The sequence below is a fragment of the Euphorbia lathyris genome, chromosome 8 (assembly GCF_963576675.1).
Source record: "Euphorbia lathyris chromosome 8, ddEupLath1.1, whole genome shotgun sequence".
Taxonomy (NCBI): domain Eukaryota; kingdom Viridiplantae; phylum Streptophyta; class Magnoliopsida; order Malpighiales; family Euphorbiaceae; genus Euphorbia; species Euphorbia lathyris.
In genome coordinates this window covers 42,625,354-42,645,257 of record NC_088917.1, presented here as the reverse complement: position 1 = coordinate 42,645,257, position 19,904 = coordinate 42,625,354, and the positions used below count along the sequence as shown (strand labels likewise).

General features: G+C 35.4%; 1 protein-coding gene across 1 annotated transcript; it reads right to left on the bottom strand.

Annotated features, from left to right (window-relative positions):
* Positions 1-254: 254 nt before the first annotated feature.
* Positions 255-18,393, bottom strand: LOC136203554 (sodium/pyruvate cotransporter BASS2, chloroplastic). Its single transcript, XM_065994740.1, has 13 exons — positions 18,018-18,393; positions 17,792-17,903; positions 17,037-17,160; positions 16,846-16,887; positions 16,653-16,766; positions 16,499-16,561; positions 8,613-8,740; positions 5,395-5,476; positions 4,613-4,664; positions 4,380-4,477; positions 4,112-4,270; positions 604-693; positions 255-511 (listed from the first exon to the last, which is right to left on the bottom strand). The coding sequence occupies exons 1-13, from the start codon at positions 18,124-18,126 to the stop codon at positions 434-436; spliced, it is 1,251 nt and encodes a 416-aa protein (XP_065850812.1). The 5' UTR covers positions 18,127-18,393; the 3' UTR covers positions 255-433.
* Between the last annotated feature and the right edge of the window lie 1,511 nt (positions 18,394-19,904).

Genomic DNA, 19,904 nt, shown 5'->3' with positions numbered 1-19,904 from the left:
ATTGTAGCTTGAGGAGTCTTATAATTCCACTTTCCACATACAAACACAATGAAACCATAAAAAGCAATTAAGAAATGACGAGGTGAGGGAACGAGTTGGAAAACAAAACAACATGGAACAACTGTTGCCTAACTCCAACTTGATGATTAATAAATCTACCATAACTCAAACCGGTCTGACCAATCCGAGTTTAACAACATTTGTAATTATCCAAGCATTTAAATTAAAATATGCCAATCCCAACAACCAGTATGTATACTCAATCTAAAACTATTTATATATATGTAAAAGACAAAATTTATCCTTATTCAATTCACATTTTTTACTTCGTCCAAAAACTTCCAATTCATGAGTCAAAAGATGATGCAAAGAAAACACAAGCTAAATAGAAAGAAGCAGAGATGTCATTGTTAGCAAAGAAAACACTATCCATTTATTCCTTGAAGTCATCTTTGTCATCAACAGGAATAGGCCTGTTCCTCCACACCACTGCAAGAGCACTTCCACCAAGCTACAACAAAGGAAACCAGATTATAAATCTTTAACATCACAAATCACACCAGATCTGAGCAAGTTCAAGTTCAAGTTCCGCAAAATACTTACAGCCATACAAACAACGCTAACAGCTGAAGGCACTGCTACTAGGGGATTGGTGAAATGTTTCTGAGCAAGCAAAAATCCAAGTGCAGAACTCTGTAGATGCATTGCAAACATACCTCAAAAGATTATTTTCATAGCACATTTCCCTAACTCCTATCAAATCTGAAAAATCAAATAGTTCTGAAGTCTTCGTAGTAATTTCTCCCTCCATGTATTACATAATTTCAGTTTAATAATGATTTTATATTGTTCTTCTTGTTTTTCCTATTTCGTTTGACTTTCTGGACTAATATTTTCCTACAATCTTTAAAGCAGATTTATATATTTTTCCAAAGAGACGTACCTGAATACCTTGATGGATTATCTTTGATGAACAGAAACAAATTTCAGACTTTTGAACATTAAATTATTTGTTATGTTTCTGTTTGTTTAAATAGATCATAATGTTTTCATTCCAACTTGGTTTGTTTGGATTTTCAGAAAAAAAGAAATTGTTTATCCCAAACTTATCTTTTCAACTTCTTAAAAGTTGAATTTGTGATTAACAATCTTGGTTTTTTCCATTTTATCCCTGAAAATGACTGATTTATTTTATTAACTTTTGATGTGTTAATTGAAGATGGATGCACCATCATTCCTGAGGCTTTACGGTGCCCACTTGTAACAGTCGCAATGTCCGTAAGCCATAACGAAAGGTTAGAAAAATTCATCGGTGCGACTCTTAAGACTCATCAATAAAAGAAAATATGTTCTACGGAGATGATAATGATATGTGAAAATTCCATGTTTTGACATTCTAGGATTGATTTCCATTAGAAATGTGAAATGTCACAAATTGAAAAATCCGCAAATGTTGATAGATGAACATTAGTTGACTAGAAAATATAATTTGTTAAAGTCACTATAAGTCAAATCGCCTTAAACGAGTACATCACGATGGTGGAAGGAAAGCAAAAATATCATATCTATTGAAGAAGTCAAACCATAAAAGCATCGAATCAGACATAGAAGGACAATTGGTAAACATGTGGGTAGAAAAACTCATGTATGATAATACCATTAGTCAATTGATCTCAACAAGTATAAACTCTATTGATTTTGTAGGATCAAAGGATAATACTGCGGATCCAAGGTTAAACCGAGATCGAAAGGAATGAGACTCAAGCCCATTAAATTTAAAACGTTATGTGAAGGAAAAATCCTATCTTGTTGACTGGAGATTCCAAGATTTAGGTTAAAAGGGACAACCTAATTGAATAAACCTTGTGTGGTCACTGTGGGTCAACTCATCGAATGTCCTATTTACCCCCTTATCTCCATAAAAGTGGTATTTCTCACCCCCTCAACTTGTCCATTTCTCCCCCCAACACATAGAATGTTCTATTTACCCCCTTAACTCCATAAAAGTGGTATTTTTCACCCCTTACAATCTGTTTTCAAAGCCTAAATTGATAACTTTTTTTAAACGTTAAACCTATATTTATGCTATTTTGTAAGTGGAATCTAAATTGATATTTCCCCAAAAATCATAGGCCTATTTTGGTACATTATCCCTACATATAATGTATTTAACTTGTTTATATTAATGTGCTTGTTATTTGTATTTTTTATTCGTTCTTTCTCTTTTCAACTTTTTTTACTACTATAAAAGGATAAGAAATACCATTTTTATGGAGTTAAGAGGGTAAATATGATCATAAGTGGAAAGAAATACCACTTTTATGGAGTTAATGGGGTAAATAGGATATTCAATGAGTTGAGAATGGGTAAAATGACAAATTTGGACAAATTAAGAGGGTGAGAAATACCATTTTTATGGAGTTAAGGGGGTAAATAGGACATTCGATGAGTTGGAGGGGTAAAATGACCAATTTGGACAAGTTAAGGGGGCGGGAGAAGCATTAAATCTATATAAAATTAGAAAAGGTTAATGATTTTAATGATACATTGTGCGTCAGAATTACCGAGTAAATAAATCAACTCTATAAGAGTGAAGTGGAGTCGCTTCAACGGAGACTAATGAGGCTTAGTTCAAACTCTCGCAGAACTAAGAGATGTTCCTATGTTGCACCGAAACGGACACCGAGAAACGTTTTTATAAAAATATAGCTAGGAAACAGAAAAGAAATGGACACGAAACGCGGAAACGCTAGTGAAGAAGAGTTTCCATGCAATATAGAGATGTTCATGACCATAACGAACATAACCATGAGAACCAAAAATCGTATTATGTTGGTATTTGTGTGGATTATGTCATCATTTACACGTTATGTGAAAGAAAACCCTATCTTGTTGACTGGAGATTCCAAGATCTAGGTTAAAAGGGACAACCTAATTGCATAAACCTTGTGAGGCCATTGTGGGGGTTCAACCCTAAATCGCTCCGATGAGATGGACAGTTATATAAAATTAGAAAAGGTTAATGTTTTCAATGATACATTGTGCGTCAGAATTACTGAGTAAATAAATCAACTCCATAAGAGTGAAGTGGAGTCGCTTCAACGGAGACTAATGAGGCTTAGTTCAAACTCTCGCAGAACTAAAAGATGTTCCTATGTTGCACCAAAACGGACATCGGGAAACGTTTTTATAAAAATATAGCTAGGAAACAGAAAAGAAATGGACACGAAACGCGAAAACGCTAGTGACGAAGAGTTTCCATGCAATATAGAGATGTTCATGACCATAACGAACATAACCATGAGAACCAAAAATCGTATTATGTTGGTATTTGTGTGGATTATGTCATCATTTACACAAACAGCAGAATAATTCACCAGTAAAGTAAATATACTTTCATGGGAAGGTTCAAGGGCTATTGCCTACTTATCCTATGTAGATATTGACTATAGAGAGTTATCACCTCGTCGTAATCGTCTCGTTTCTAATTTTATACATGTAGAAGATTGTTGAATAAAATATGTTTAAAATTGGTTTAATTTTAATTAAAAAAATTAATTAAAAAATTAGAAAAGGTTTGAGTTTTAAAACCGTTTCACATACCAAACAAAAACCTTTTCTTTTTATATATATAAAATTAGGATTGAAAAACTAAATATATATGATGAAGAGTTTCAGAATATTGATTTGGAATAAGAAAAGTTAACTACATCTTTTTGTGAGACATGAGAAAACGTGTCCAGGAGTTAAATTTTTTTCTATTTTTCTTTTGATTCTTGCAAGTTTCATAGATGTTCATCTAATCGATCTGTGGTCCTATTCCGGTGATGACCTCTAGACACGGTTCGAGTTCGCCAATCAATCCGTTGTATCCTAAGAGACGATCGTCAATAGCAACGAAATCTAGCTTAAGGAAACTGTTAATACAAGCCTCAAAATACTTCGCCCGATTTTCAATTCGTCAGTTCAGGTTTTCCATAATTTCGTTTGTATTACGTAATTTCAGTTTAATAATAATTTTATATTGTTCTTGTTTTGGACTAATATTTCCTACATGTATATATGATCATAAGTAGGCCATGTCGGTGTTTAGATCATAATGAAGATTTACCTGCATGCCACATTCTATTGATATAGTCCGAGATGTAGATTCACCAAATGATAATTTTGAGATCCAATAACCAATTGCAAATGCAGCACCATGTAGAAGCGCTACAGGAAGTATCAGTTGTGCTCCTTGGGTTTTCAAGACATCCGCCACTTGCCCAATCTTAGAAAAATTGTGATTATTTAAGGTAAGTATTATTGAAGCAACTGTTGCAAAGAAAAAACAATGGAAGTGAAACTTAAGTGCTTTAGCAGATAGATTAGAAACTTACAGGACTTGCACAGAGTAGAGTTGTGAGAATAACTCCAATCAACGGTGTTATTGTGATTATTTTTGAAGTAAATTTAGGGAAGAATTCATTTGATAGCACTGCCAAATAAGCAAGAACTTGAGTTATATCATTTTGTCCATATGCAGGACACTTCAAGAGTAACCCATTAGATAAATGCCAAACATCAGTGCAGCCAAGTTAACAGCACAAATCCTTTAACACCTTTCAATTACCTCCAATAATAGTCGGCACTAAAACAACCTGAAAAGTGCTTATAGCCAGTCCCTGAAGAAAGGGCAGGAAAATGAAGGTTGACATATTCAGTTGAAAGAACAAATACTTTTTGTAATACATAAAGGGCGGCCCGGTCGCACTACGCGTCCCCGCTGAGCGAGGGTCCGGGGAGGGGTCCCACCACAAGGGTGTACTGGGGGCAAGCCTTCCCCTGCCAATTTATTTGACAAGAGGCCGCTCCTAAGACTCGAACCCGTGACCTCTTGGTCACACGACAACAACGTTTACCGTTGCGCCAAGGCTCGCCCTCTACTTTTTGTAATACATAAAGCAAATAAATTTCTAATAGTTCTCCTACAAGAAAACCCTAAAAATCTTCTAAAATGATCTATCATCAAATTTATCATATCCTTCTTCAGGTCAAATACTTTACTATAGCACCAATAGTTACAAAATGGATAAAACTTCAACTATGCAAATTTAAGAATGATGCGTCTCCTAATTGGCTGCTAGACTTGCTATGTCAACAAGATATTATTTGTACCGGTAACATCACGATCTCTATGATTTTCATTGTCTCAGAACATTTTGCTAGCGGAACATTATTTGCTCTGGTAAATTCACAATCTATACTTTTTTTCATGATCTCTCAGAACATAAACCTACTATGGCCATGTACAGAACCTATGGTGTGTTTAGTATTTGTTTCCTCCACATATCAACTGAACGCCCACAAAACTGTAGGATATATCAGATATTCCCTCAAGCCTGAATATCGTACCACAGCATCAACTGGAACAAGCTGTCCAGCAAGAAGCTTAGTAAGGAGAGGTGTCATGATAATAGCTCCAATTGTTGAACACCTACAGAAATTCCATAGAACATTAGGAAATGGGTCTGCAATAATATTCAAAGCATATAGAGACCAACTTTAGATGTAGTTCTGCCATAAGTCGTTGTTCTCTGCAACTACTCGCTTTAATATTGAGAAAATATGCCAAAAATTGCAACATTTGTCAATCATAATAACCAGAGAAGATTGTATGTATCATAGATGCTTCCAATCATATATATAAAACATATATGAGCACTTCAATGAAAATATAGCTAACATCTTCATGGAATTCACAGAAGCATTCTAAAAGATAGTCTTCTTTTACACATGTACAGTAACTGTACAGTAACTGTTCCAATTAAAAATCAATGAAGTGGAAATAAAAATTAAAACCAACAAGGCTCCGACACTCTCTTTGAATGAACGGAACTCAACCTCTTGCACTCTTGAATACAGTGACCCAAAGGAACAGATTTTGCAACAAATGGGCATCTTTCTTGTTGTCAACATTATTAAATAAAATAAAAGGGAAGCATTGACATGAGTTTTCTGTATGCAAAGAGCCAAATTTTTGGTCAAATAACACCTGGTGGATGTAACATGACAATTGAGAGAAATATATGTGTATATTAACTGGAAAAACTATATTGAGTGCAAAGGAGTCTTTACATACATGAAGAAAATAAGGACTGCCTGGTGTGTGTGCAAACCTAAGAGAAGGTCGGTGCCATGCCATAAGATTTTTGTTTGGTTAATAAAAGTTGAAGAGAATTTTTCAGAAAAAAAGAAGACTGGCTCTGATAATAGACCACTTTGCAAGCTCCAGAAGTTCATTGTATGACTTTGCCAGGCACGTACGTAGACAGATGAAATTTGAAGTTACCTCTTCCCTTAAGGGTGTTGGTTTTTGTCAAGAACCTTAAGATCCCTCTCTGTTCGCTAAGAGTACTACTTTCATTGCTTTATTAATTACGTAGATGTACTCATTGCCATCAAACATTACTAGCCTGATTCCTTTCAAATTAAAGACTTGGGTCCCCTTCAATGCTTGCGTGGTTTTCAACTGTGTGCGCAAAGAAAGGCTGTAAATATTCAAACTGTACTTGGCCATCGATCTGATCCCTTTTTCACCACCTTTGGGGGAGGGTGGCTCTTATATAAGGCTCATTAGTTGATTTCTATATCTTAACAAGGCCAGAGATAAGCTTCCTGTTCAAGGATTCTCAGCTCAGAATAGAGCTTGGCCCATGATGGATGATCTTCAACAAGCTCATTGTGTATTATTCTATTGAAGGCATCTCCAGGCTAAGGACTTATCTTCCCAGCTCAGAATACACTCCATCTTCTAGCCTTTACAGACCCTGACTAAGCCACTTCCTCTGAAACCCATCATTTCATTGATACTGCATTTTTTCTTGGTACGACATTGATCTCATGCCAATCAAAGAAACACTCAATGATCTCACTCCTCTTCAGATGCATAATATTGTGTGATGGAATCTGCCGCATGTGAACTACAATTGCCCATGTATCTCCTGCGTGATACTTTCTGACAATAATTCTGCCGCTTTGGATATTTGCATATTGCACAAAAACCCAATTTTCACAAGTCGACTATGATATTAAGATATATTTTCACGTGGTTAGCGACAGACTTCAAGTTGGAGCAGTTAGATGGATGGTTGTATGATCATCCTCTCCACTTGCAGAATTGTTTACCAAAGCTCTATAGGGTAAATTACACTCATGGTCACTAAACTTCAAAACATAACACAAAAGTCACTCAATTTTACACTTGCTAACTGTTACAAACCATGTGAACACATTGGAAACACATGGGATACCATATACACTAAAACTGTATGAATATATTTCATTCATAGAGAATACATATATATACACACACACATCAAGGTTACTACCTAGACAGCTACGGTCCATACCTAGACAGCTACAGTCTATACCTAGATAGACTCATACTTACCCATACCTACAAGACTCATACCATGCTTAAATTATTACACTAAGCCCTATTCTTTTTGACCGAAATTAAATTAACAGAACTTAACTTAACTTAATGCTACTTAACTTAACTGCACCAAATAATTATAATTATAATAAATTATATATATATATATATATATATATAATGATAAATGATATATTTAATATAAACAATTATAACTACAATAAAAAATGATAAATTATATATAAAAAATTATAAATTATACATAAGTTAAGACAAGGAATTTAACTGTACCGGTACAGTTAAATTCCTTTGATGCTTACTAAACTGAACTTACTTGTACTGAAATTAAGTAAAAAAGAACAGACCTAACAGTATGGACACTAAACTTAAGTTAACGACTCAAAATGATTGTTGACGACCTCAAAATGGAAAATTCCAAGAACTAAAGTTATTTAGAACCACATTTACCATTGAACCACTTTTTTTATTTTCCAAAATCACCATTTCCAGATCTTTCTCTCTCTAAACATTCAATTTCTCTCTCCTAACCAAACAACATCTAAATGACCTCAAAATGAAAAGATTGAAGAATTAAAGTTGCTTAGAATAACATATCAATCAGTTTTACAATGAAGGGTTAACCAAACAGCATCTATATGACCTCAAAATGAAAAGGTTGAAGAATTAAAGCTGCTTAGAACATCATATTCATCAGTTTTACAGTGAAGGTTTACATGCTATTAAAGTGGTCATGATTAAGTGACTTTTATGTTAGAAAGTGTAAAGTTGAGTGATTTTTATGTTATGTTTTGAAGTTTAGTGACCATAATGTTGATTGTGGTAAAGTTCAGTGGTCCCAAGCTCTACATCTCCCAACTTTCCTTCAATTTCAACCTAATGTTTACGAGAAGGACGAAGAATGTCCATATCGTCAATCCTACTTCATTTTGTTGAAAATGGTGGGAATATATTTATTAATTACTTACAGACTTAGCTGCTTTAATTTTTGTATATAAAGACTCGTTTATACTCAATTCAGTTCAATATACATGTCATTTTTCTCCCATTTATCATGAAACAAACTTCAGGACTGCATAGAAAGCCAGTTTAACTGAAAAAAATATCAAACCAGAATACAGCAGCCAGAGATGATAAACCATATAAAAGTTAATGCATCAATTCAAATTGCACTTACGTTGTCATAAGAACTGAGAGTGCTACATTTCCCTTTGATATATAGGTTGCAACATTAGATGCCTGTCCTCCTGGACAGCATGAGACCAATATAAGACCAGTTGCAAGAGGTGCTGACAGTTTAAGGGCCTGAATTATATGAAAGCTGTTAGCAGCTACAAATTTTTAGAAATGGTCATCATGATGAAGAAAATGATGGAAATTGTTTACAGATTATTCCAATTCATAGTATTGTGCAGAAGACTTGTTCACACTGAAAATCTTGTGTAAAAAACTAAACTGAGAAGACATTAGTAATTGAGAAAAATAATGAAGTAGATGTCAAGAAACAAAATGCAAACAACATTACAACAGGTAGCTACGAGTGCAAAAAAAAAAAAGCACATGGAAAAGATAAGGATAAAATGCTTCCTTAACCTAAGAATTTCTGAGCTTTAACATGTATAAGATTCTAAAAAAAAGCTAGGCGCTGGTCGGGTGAACAGGGCCTCGAGGATTAGTCGGGGATTAATCGGATTTGTATTTTTGTATTTTATAAATTGTTGTATAAATTCAATTATAATATGTATTACATTATCTAAAGATAGTAATATAAAATGATTTAATATATAGAAACACGTATATTTGTAACATATATCTTTAAAAATGTGCAAACATCAATATTTCATCAAAACTATCATTGAAACAACTCAAACAAATAAAATATAATGTTAACAAGTAATATAATTCACCAAAATCTATGAAACAATGTCTTTAAAGGCCATTAACTTTATCAAGTAGAGAACGCAATTAAATCAAAATATCTGAAAATAATAAACATGATTCACGAATAACCCTGCGACAATATTCAAAAGTGAACTATAATAAAGCAAATAATAATAACAATAAACGATTTTGTTCATTGTCGCTTAGGCGGCGCCTAGACAGTCTAGGCAGCGTCCAAGCAGCCTAAGCGGAGGCCATGTGACTAAAAAATCGTCTAGGGGAACAAAAAATGCCTAGAGGGACTAATTGAATAAAATCGGAACGGATTCTCCATTTCAAGCACCTAGACAGTCCAGGTGGCCTTGTTTTTTGAACACTTATATATAGGCACTCTTATATCTATCAATTGCATGTGATGGATATGTTACAACCTAATTTTTGAATTGATAGAATTTCAAAGGGAGAGAGGAGAGAAATAGAAGAGAGAATTTAGAAGATAGAAATTGTACTCATTCATTAATTTCTTGAGAAGTACAGGGAATGACCATTATATAGCAACTTAAAGAGTTGAGGTCAGTAATAATACGCTAATACAAAAACAATTAATTTCCTTTTCCCGCCTTATTTTTCCTTTGATACGTAACGATACTCCCTCCTTTAGAACATTCTTGTCCCCAAGCATGATAAAACTCAAGCAACTGAGTGCTGATAGTGGATTCATCCTCCCACGCGGCATCCACTGCAGAAAACCCAAACCAAAGAATTAATAGTTGCGGAATAGAAGTTGCACCAACTATAGTGTTCCTAGTGTTTAAGACCTTAGCAGGCTGAATATCCCACTCCGCATCTGAAATCGGATGCAAAGTAGTAAAAGTAGGAATTGTAGGGTCCAAACGCTTCTTTAAGAGAAAGACATGGAAAATAGGATGAATTTTGCTGTTTGGGGGCAATTGCAGTTTATAAGCAACAGAACCAATGTGTTCCAATACCAAGAAGGGGCCATAGTATTTAGCTGAAAGTTTAAGGGAGGTTCTTAGAGCAATTGTAGTTTGGTGATAAGGTTGAAGCTTAAGAAAAACCTTATCTCCCACATTGAACTCCGTGCCAGTCCTCTTCTTATCAGCAATTTGCTTCATGCGATTTTGAGAAGAAGTCAAACATTCCTTAAGGAAGGAACTCATATATTCCCTAGCTTGAAGAAAATCTTCAACAGCAGCAACATGGGAATTAGTCCTCTTCTTATCAGCAATTTGCTTCATGCGATTTTGAGAAGAAGTCAAACATTCCTTAAGGAAGGAACTCATATATTCCCTAGCTTGAAGAAAATCTTCAACAGCAGCAACATGGGAATTGGTAAGGAACCATCGGAAGTTGAGGCACACTACCATACAAGGCTTGATGAGGACTCATCTGTAAAAACCTTATCCCGATTAGAAACTATGGAATTAGGCATTCCATATACCTTGAAGACATAATCCAGGGAAGCTTTTGCAACAATAGCGGCATTGAAAGGATGACTGAGAGGAATAAAATGACCAGACTTAGTAAATCTGTCCACCACCACCAAAATTGTGTCAAAACTCGCAGACTTTGGTAACTTCTCCACAAAGTCCATTGAAATATCTTGCCAAGACCCTTGAGGAATAGAAAAAGGCTGGAGAAGGCCTGGATAGGCTGAATGGTCTGGTTTACACCTCAAACAAGTATCACAAGCAGCCACAAAAACAATGACATCCACTTTCACCTTAGGCCAGTAAAAATGTTGTAGTCTAGTAAAAGTTCCCTTAACACCCGAATGTCCACCAATAGAAGAACTATGACACATAACTGTTGGTCCCTTGTGAGATAGAATCTAGTTCCAGAGGGTGGTGAATGGAACTATTAATAAATTTAGGACTTTATAAAATTTTCTCACAATTAATTCAATAGCACAAAGTCTGCTCGGAATCAGAGGCAAACTTTGTTTGCTGTATTCAACAGGAATAAAGCTTGATTCTTCTTCTAAATGTTAAACACTAGGCTACACAACTGGGATAGCCTCTGTCTGACTTGATTTAATATACTATTGAGTACAATAGTAAGAAGCGCAAGTTATATAATTTTAAGCACAGAAGCAAGCAATATAAATATATAAGAAGGAAAGGATTAGAGAAATTGTTACGCAGTGATTTATACTGGTTCGACCTCCTGCCTACATCTAGTCCCCAAAATACCTTCTTCTGGGTTTTAATCCACTAGTGAACTCTTTCCAACAAGTAGAGCACAAACCCTTACAACAGATACAGAGGCTCTGTAAATTGTTAAGTACCTTCCTTTACACTCAACTATCTATCTTCCTCTCTTGCCGAAGCAAACAGAAGAGCTTCTTAACTTTTCTAAGCTATTGATAGTTTTTGTTCTAACTCAGAACACAATGAGAGAACTTAGAGCTATTACACAAATGAATACAATGAGTGTGTATAGATTTTTGCTTTGCTTTTGGAACTTCAATAATGATTCTCTTTTGAATTCAGCGTTGATGATCAAGTCCAAATGAAACAATTGATGTGGCTTTTATAGTGACACTTTGAGGCTGATCATTTCGAAATTCAAAATAACCGTTGGAGGGAAATAGCTCTTATGTCGCTTTCATCCTTAGTAGTCAGTGTACTTAGCCAATTTTTGTTCTTTTTTTCGTTCTGTCTTTGAGATGCCACACTTTTGAATCTTGACAGAGGCAGTCTGACTGTCTAACCAAATGAGGCAAAGATTCCAAATTGACCAGGGACAAGCCGTCTGAAGCTTCTACTTCTTTCCTTATTTGGTGATGCAAATGTCAGGGGTCCAGAGTCAACGTGGATCTTGTCTCTTGTGCCTTGATCTTCTGTCTTCCGGAATCAGACTTCAACCAGGAATGGCTTTGAGCTTTTGGATCCTTCCAGCTATTGGGCCGAAGTTGATCCTTGGGCCTTTGATCTATTCTTAAGGCCTTTGATTATTTTTTTCTTACTCACACTTAATCAAACATAGACTTAACAAACACATTAGTCTAAATAAATCAACATTTAATTTTAATGTGTTATGGTGGGACCCCTCCCCGGACCCTCGCTTAGCGGAGACGCATAGTGCACCAAGCCGCCCTTTTTTTTTTATTAATTATGAGAATATTAATTTCTTTAAATTTTTGTCATAATCAAAATTAGTGTGGAAATTATATTTCAACAATAACTACAAGCCTTGTTCTAAGGTCAGTACTAGTGCCAATATAAAGTCGTTGTTTGAAACGTAGTATACGAGTATATCTTGAATCACTAGCAGGTTGAATGGAAAGCTGTTGTATGAGAGCAGCAGCAGCTACTGTATGAATGACCACTGACATAGCTTTAAGCTCCATAGAATCTTCCGTTTGCTTGATAAAGCATCAACCACTCTTTTCTATACCCTTCTTATACTGAATACTCACTCTAATTTGCCCTTATTTATGATAAGAGTAACTATTAATGCAAATAGCCTTAATTAATCCATAAAAATTGAGATGAGAGAGAAATTTGCATAGAAAATAGAGATTAGAGAAAGAAACATTAGTCATTTTAATAGTCTCATTAATATTGCATTGGTTTTAATGAAAAACCTTAAACAACATATAAAAAAGAACGGAGGGAGTAGTATATTCAAGGCCAAGTAACTTAGAAATGCCCTTATGTTGCAAATATGTGTGAAGCTTCTGTTCTAACAAATGCTTAATACTTTCATGATCAGTTTTGATGATGAAAGAAGTGCCCTCGAAATAATGCCTCCATACAATACAGGCATGTAATATGGCCAACAACTCTCTCTCATATGCTGACAATGACTGATTCCTGGGACTGAGGCTCTTAGATAAGAAACAAATAGGTCTGCCACCTTGCATAAAAACAACACCAATGCCTGAACCACTAGCATCATGCTCCAAGATAAAAGGCTGAGAAAAAGTCTGGCATAGCCAAAATGCAGCTTGAGCTTCATCATTCCAGCAGAACTTTTCTTTCTTCAATAGTTCATTAAGAGGGTTACTAAGAAGTCCATACCCTTTGATGAACCGCTTGTAATAGCCTATCAACCCAAGAAATCCCCTCAACCCTTTCAAGGTAGAAGGAATAGGCCAATTAAGCATAGTTGCAATCTTGCTAGGATCTGTAGCCACACCCGCAGAAGAGATAACATGACCTAAGTAAGTGACAGAAGAAACAACAATGTCACACTTGGATCCCTTAGCATACAATTGATGTGTAGATAAAGTCTGAAAGACTAATTCCAGATGTTGTAGATGACTAATCTCAGAATCACTGTAAATAAGGATGTCATAAAAAAACACTAGCACAAACCTTCTAAGATAAGGTTGAAATACTGTGTTCATCAAGGATTGGAATGTAGCAGGGGCATTTGTCAGCCCAAATGGCATTACCAAAAACTCGTAGTGTCCAGAGTGAGTTCTAAATGCAGTTTTTGGAATATCAATCTCCTTCATTCGTATCTGGTGATAACCAGACCTGAGATCAAGCTTAGCCTCTTTCAATTCATCAATCAGTTCCTAAATAACAGGAATTGGAAACTTATCCTTTACAGCCACCTTATTTAATTCCCTAAAATCAACACAAAAACGCCAAGTTCCCTCCTTAACTAACAGAACAAATGAGGCATATGGACTGGTGCTAGGCTGTATGATTCCATTGTCTAGCATTTCAGCTACTAACTTCTCTATTTCATTCTTCTGATGAAAAGAATATTTATATAGCCTCACATTAACAGGTTCATCTGTTTTAAGAGGAATGGCATGATCATGACTTCTCTTAGGAGGTAAGGTGGTAGGAAGGACAATGATGTGTTGATATTTGGTTAATAAGGGAAGATAAGTAGGTGGTGCTTTAGGTACATGTTCAAGAACTGTGGTTGGTTGTTCTAAGGACTGTTCCTGGACAGATATCAGAAACAGAGTTGAGGAAACTCCTCTCCATCCCTTAGAAATTACTTTATTCATAGACTTAAGGGTAATTAGCTTCAATTTCACTTCCTTATCCTCCATTCCCTTAAGTTCAATAGTTTTTCCTGCCTTATGCACTACTAACCTGTTCTTATTGACAGTGGCAGTACCCACAATTTTGTGGATTCTAATTTTGCAACTGTTACTAAGCTTCCTTTGATAAGAGGTAAGCCTGCAACAGTCACAGTGGCTGATGGAAGACAATTGGTGGTTCAATCTAAGTGCAATGATTGTGTCTGGTCCATGAATCAAACCAGGTTTGCTTTTAATTTCAGAGTTTTAGAGTTGGGAGAGTATGATCTGATCGAAAAGTAGGCTTAGGTTTAATAGCTTCTAATATAGCATTAAACTGATTCTCCTAGAACTTAGCTTGTTTAATAGCGGTATAAAGATCATCAGGTTGAAAAGATCTTACCACATAACATAATTCCGGCTTAAGTCCAGCAATGAAACTGTTTGTGTAAAACGCATCATTGAACGTTGGATATAACTTCTCCAATCGGAACTTAACTTCTTCGAATTTATCTTAAAAGGCATCTACAGTTGTAGTTTGCCTGAGTTGTGTTAATTGCTCCACCGTATCCTGAATTGTAGTATCAGGAAATCGTTTCGCCAATTCCTCTACAAATCCAGGCCAAGTAATCCTATAATTCAGAGGACTCCAATTAAGAAACCATTTCTCGGCTCTACCTTGCATAAACAAGCCGACAAGATCTACCTTCCGATCCTCTGCACTTCGAAAATCTGGAAGTATTTTTCACATTTGCCAATCCAAACTATAACTTCTGATCCATGAACAACGGCAATTCGCACTTCGGTAGCAATTTCTTGAAATAAGCAGGTTTAGAATTATTCTGATAGGAATTTCGAAAATTGACGCGAGCACTACCGAGAATTCCTTTACCAAAATTGGATGTAGAAGCATGAGTTTGAGAAGGAGAAGGTATGATTTCAAGATTCGATTGAACGATTTTGGTTAAAGTAGCGAGAGAGTTCTGGAAAAGTTCCTCCAAACTGATCCTGATGGATCTGGTGTTGATCGCGCATTAGAATCTCTGTTCTCGCTTGGATGTAGAAGCATGAGTTTGAGAAGGAGAAGGTATGATTTCAAGATTCGGTTGAACGATTTTGGTTAAAGTAGCGAGAGAGTTCTGGAAAAGTTCCTCCAAACTGATCCTGACGGATTTGGTGTTGATCGCACGTTAGAATCTATGTTCTCACTTGATGAGCCAACTGGATGTCATGGAGTCGAGCCTGTTAGTTCTCCCGTTTCTCCGTCGTCGCTTCCGACTTCTCCAAGAATTTAGTTGTTAATTCCTTGAGTTGAGTTTCCAATTGATCCACTGCCGCCATTGCCTATATAGTTGCTGCTCTGGTTTTTTGGTATTGTTTGTTAACCATTCACGACCAAAGGATTTTGAATCTCTGATATCAATGGTACGACCTAATTTCTGAATTGATAGAATTTCAGAGGGAGAGAGAGATAGAAGAAGAGAGAATTTAGAAGATAGGAATTGAACAAAGAGAGAATTTAGAAGATAGGAATTGTACTGATTCATTAATTTCTTGAAAAGTACAGGGGATGACCTTTACATAGCAACTTAAAGAGTTGAGATCAGTAACAATACGCTAATACAAAAACAATTAATTTCCTTTTCCCGCCTTATTTTTCCTTTGATATGTAACATGGTAGTTATACATTTGTGCACGCGGATCAATAGAACTCCATAAAATACTCAGTGTGGTCAAGAGAGGAACGCAACTAGATTATGTGATAGTCATGGAAGAAATTCATAGGATTGACCCAATTAGATATCCCATATGGATATACTATCTAATACGCCAATGGTAGCATCTCTATACGTCAAGGTAACTGATCCTTCGACTTGAGATCGCCAATGTTATCTTGAAAGTGAGTTCATATACTTTGACATTGAGCCTTATTGCCTTTTTGAGGTCACCTATCTATAATTGATCCTTAGACTTAAGGTCACCTTATGTCTATGGTATAATAGATCCTTAGACTTGAAGCACCCTAAATCATGGAGAAACAATGTTTAATGACAAAACAAAATCAGCAAATAAACGGATCTGGCACCCAATGTTGTAGATGAAAACATAAAGATGAAGCTCAACCAATGGGTAGAACCATGCAATATGCTAAGAAAATGGCAAATGAATACCATCGCAATACCAAAGCCCAACAATGGTTTGATTAAGTACTGGGCCAGAAACCCTACACCCACCTGCACAAATAAACATGGAACTGATCAGGGAATGGAAGAGAAACACAGAACTGCTAACTTAGATACACATTTATTTGTTTATTTCTCTTACAGTCCAAGGATTTCTTAAACATCGTCTAAAATCATCAAACGTCAAAGTCAATCCCATTGAAAGCATAAGGAAACCAAGGCCGAGGGTGAAGAGGTCTGTCTCCAACCATGTGACCTGTAGGATGGGTCCAATAGTTGGTTAGCAAATGTAGATCTTTTGATATATAAGAAGCTGGAGAATGCTTTAATCTTACTGCAGCAGGCTTGTAGATGCCAAGAATCGTGCCTAATATAACCTGTCCAAACAGGTATGAATTTAGTAAGCAAAAGCAATGTTCTGAAGATTTACATTTTCAAAAATATGGAGAGGCATTGCCAATTATATCTAGTGAAACTCTATTTAAGAACCCTTAAAGAAATTGTGGCAAGAATATATTAAACATACCCACACAGGGAAAAGAGTTGTAAGAGTTTCAATTATCCTTTCATACTGAGTCATCCCACTAGATGTGCTGCTGGGAACATCTCCAGACATATTTGTGGCAGCCTTGCACAAAACTTGGCTGATCCTATATAAAACAGGACAAGAATAACATTACACATAATAACAGTAAGTTATACATACCCCTTGTTTGGAAAACATTTTAATATAAAGGAATGCAATTGTTAATTGAGCCAATGTGAATTCTCATAAAAGCATGTCATCTTTGGCATGAATTCTAATTTTCACATTTCAAGCTGCTTTCTTTAAACATGAGAGAATTCATTTCTTTCGATCCTTTTCACTTCCAAACATGATATTTGGATAAATAGAATTCAATCGAATTCAATTCCATCCAAAATGGAGCTCCTAAGAAAATCTTCATTTTGTAATTACTAGGATAAACTAAATGGCTGACGCCCATAACCAACATTCATTAATCAGGACAGTATCTGAGAAACAACTAGTGCTATAGTGCTTGATACTGGTTTAGAACAAAAAACACTTGAAAAGAGCTTCCATTGAACAGAATCAAATTGCAGAAGAAAATCCAATCAGAAACGGTGATAATAAAATATACATATATACACACACTAAATGGCATAAAGTTATCTTGGGGATTTTCTCAACACTCAAGTACATGATGATCCTAGTGGTCAAACATGTGAATTCAGATAACACCCAGAGATCAAGGCGTTTAGTTACATTACATAAAATACCTCGAATTTTGATGAACGGAAGGGGCAGTAACAGCACCCACTGAACTTGTAGGCTTCGGTTGGATTGCATAAATTTTTCCATTCTCAGGCACAGAGGTCCGATCTTCGAGGGCTTAAAAATTCAAAATTCGTCAAAAAAGAAAAGACATAAGGTAAAAAGATATGGAAATGGTAAAGCAAACAAGAAATTTCAGATAGTAAACACAGAGGTAGAATCCAAACATACCGAGATGATTTGCGAGCCTCCTGGTAGGAAAACAATGAGTTGGCCTATAACAGGCTGCGGGATATTGCAAGTTGCAGTCTTTAAGCACAAATCTGGAGATGGACGCCATTGGAGGAAGTAGAGAAATAAAGGTGGGTTTAAGGGAGGTTTTTTCAGGAATCGGAGTTATGAAATGAAGAAGGAGGGTCCAAAATGCAAGAGGATATATAAGTATAGGAGATGTGGAAAGCTATGAACCACACACGGAAATCAAAGTATCTAAATGATCCATTCATGAGAAATTGATGATTTTTGTTGCGATTATTCAAAGAGAAGAGAAGACGTCGAGTTTGTTGTCCTTACTCACTTCACTTTGGTCCACCCTCTAACGGACCTGTCTCTCTAGTGCTTGTGGAACTTGGAAACTCATATATATATTGTTAATGTGCAATATTCCATTTTTATTATGGTAATTCGTTTCCTCTTGTTTTTTTTTTTTTTTTTTCTGAAACAATATTAGTGAATTCGTTTCCTCTTGTTTTTCTATGTTTTTTTTCCATGTTTCACGAGATATGAATCTTCCAAATTAGTTTTATTACTCCTACTCAATATTTCAGTTGTAGGGTGATACTCTAGATTTTTTTTTTACGAATATTCCGGATGATATGTGTAGACCGTTGGTTGATAGACAATCCTATTTCGATGATAAAGTCAATCCTATACAAGAATGAGGACGAACAATTTGAGTATAAAAGGGCGGCCCGGTCGCATTACGCGAACAATTTGAGTATAATTGTCAAAAATGTTATGAGAATCCTATACTTATTTATAGGATATTATTGTCCTTAATTTCCTCGGACGACAACTAGACACATATTAGACAAGTCATATTTTACTCATGGTGGATTTCCTAGATTTAGGGGGATCTGACAGGATGTAATTCGACTAGGAGTTGGAATTCCCCTCATTGGTTCATGTGTCAAAGGAAGAGAGGCATATGTTTAGTGAGATTCGACAACTCTCATTGCTTCGGTCGTTAATGACCTTTTGAGATTGAGACACATGTATTGATAGTAGTTAGACTGTTACAAGATGTTCCCCCTCCAATCTTTAGAAGTTCTTTAGGGTTTCGTCTGTTTCTAAATGTTGCTACATAACCCAACATAATACCCGGAAGTGGATGTGGTTGGGTTCACTCAGGGCCGGTCCTAATAATTTAGGGGCCCTAGGCGAAATAATAAATAAAGACCCTTTTAATAAAAATATTTTGCGTAAAAAAATAAAATATATTTTAATACATGATAAATAAATAAAAGTATTTTATTAATAATTATACGGTACATATTATTACGTTCACTAAATACAATTGTTTATCCAAAATAAAAAAAAATGTTTCACAATTTCTTTAAATTATGGATTAAACCTCTATTTGCCCCATGTGTTATCCAAAATTTTATCATTTGGCTGATGTGTTATTATTTGTCAAAAATTGTGTCATGCGACAAAAAATAATTAACAAATCAATTAATTTTTCATTTAAAATGGATTAAATGTCACTTATGAAATACTTCAACGGAAAAATATTACCAAATTATATGATAAAATTTTGGATACCACAAAAACCAAATATGAGTGTAATTCTTTAATTAACCAGGTAAAGGCTATGCTTACTTTGTTTTTAACAAAGTAAGCATTACTTTGTGTGTTTTTATCATTGGATTAATTTTCTCGGTAGATAGTTCGTCAAAAGGTATTTCCTTTTACCTCTCTTTATATGAATAACGATTAACGGATCTTGGTTTAAAGGAAATAGGTTAAAAAATTTATATTTCTGCTGCCAAACGTTTGCCTATTTTCCTTTCACATCCAAGTTGAGGGTATCCTTTTCTTCTAATGTTCCGGATTGGG

Coding starts and splice junctions, on each gene's coding strand:
- LOC136203554 (XM_065994740.1), bottom strand. CDS start 18,126: ATGGCGTCCATCTCCAGATTTGTGCTTAAAGACTGCAACTTGCAATAT. Junction 17,904..18,017: donor GAGGCTCGCAAATCATCTCG/GTATGTTTGGAT, acceptor TGAATTTTTAAG/CCCTCGAAGATCGGACCTCT. Junction 16,767..16,845: donor GCATCTACAAGCCTGCTGCA/GTAAGATTAAAG, acceptor CCCATCCTACAG/GTCACATGGTTGGAGACAGA.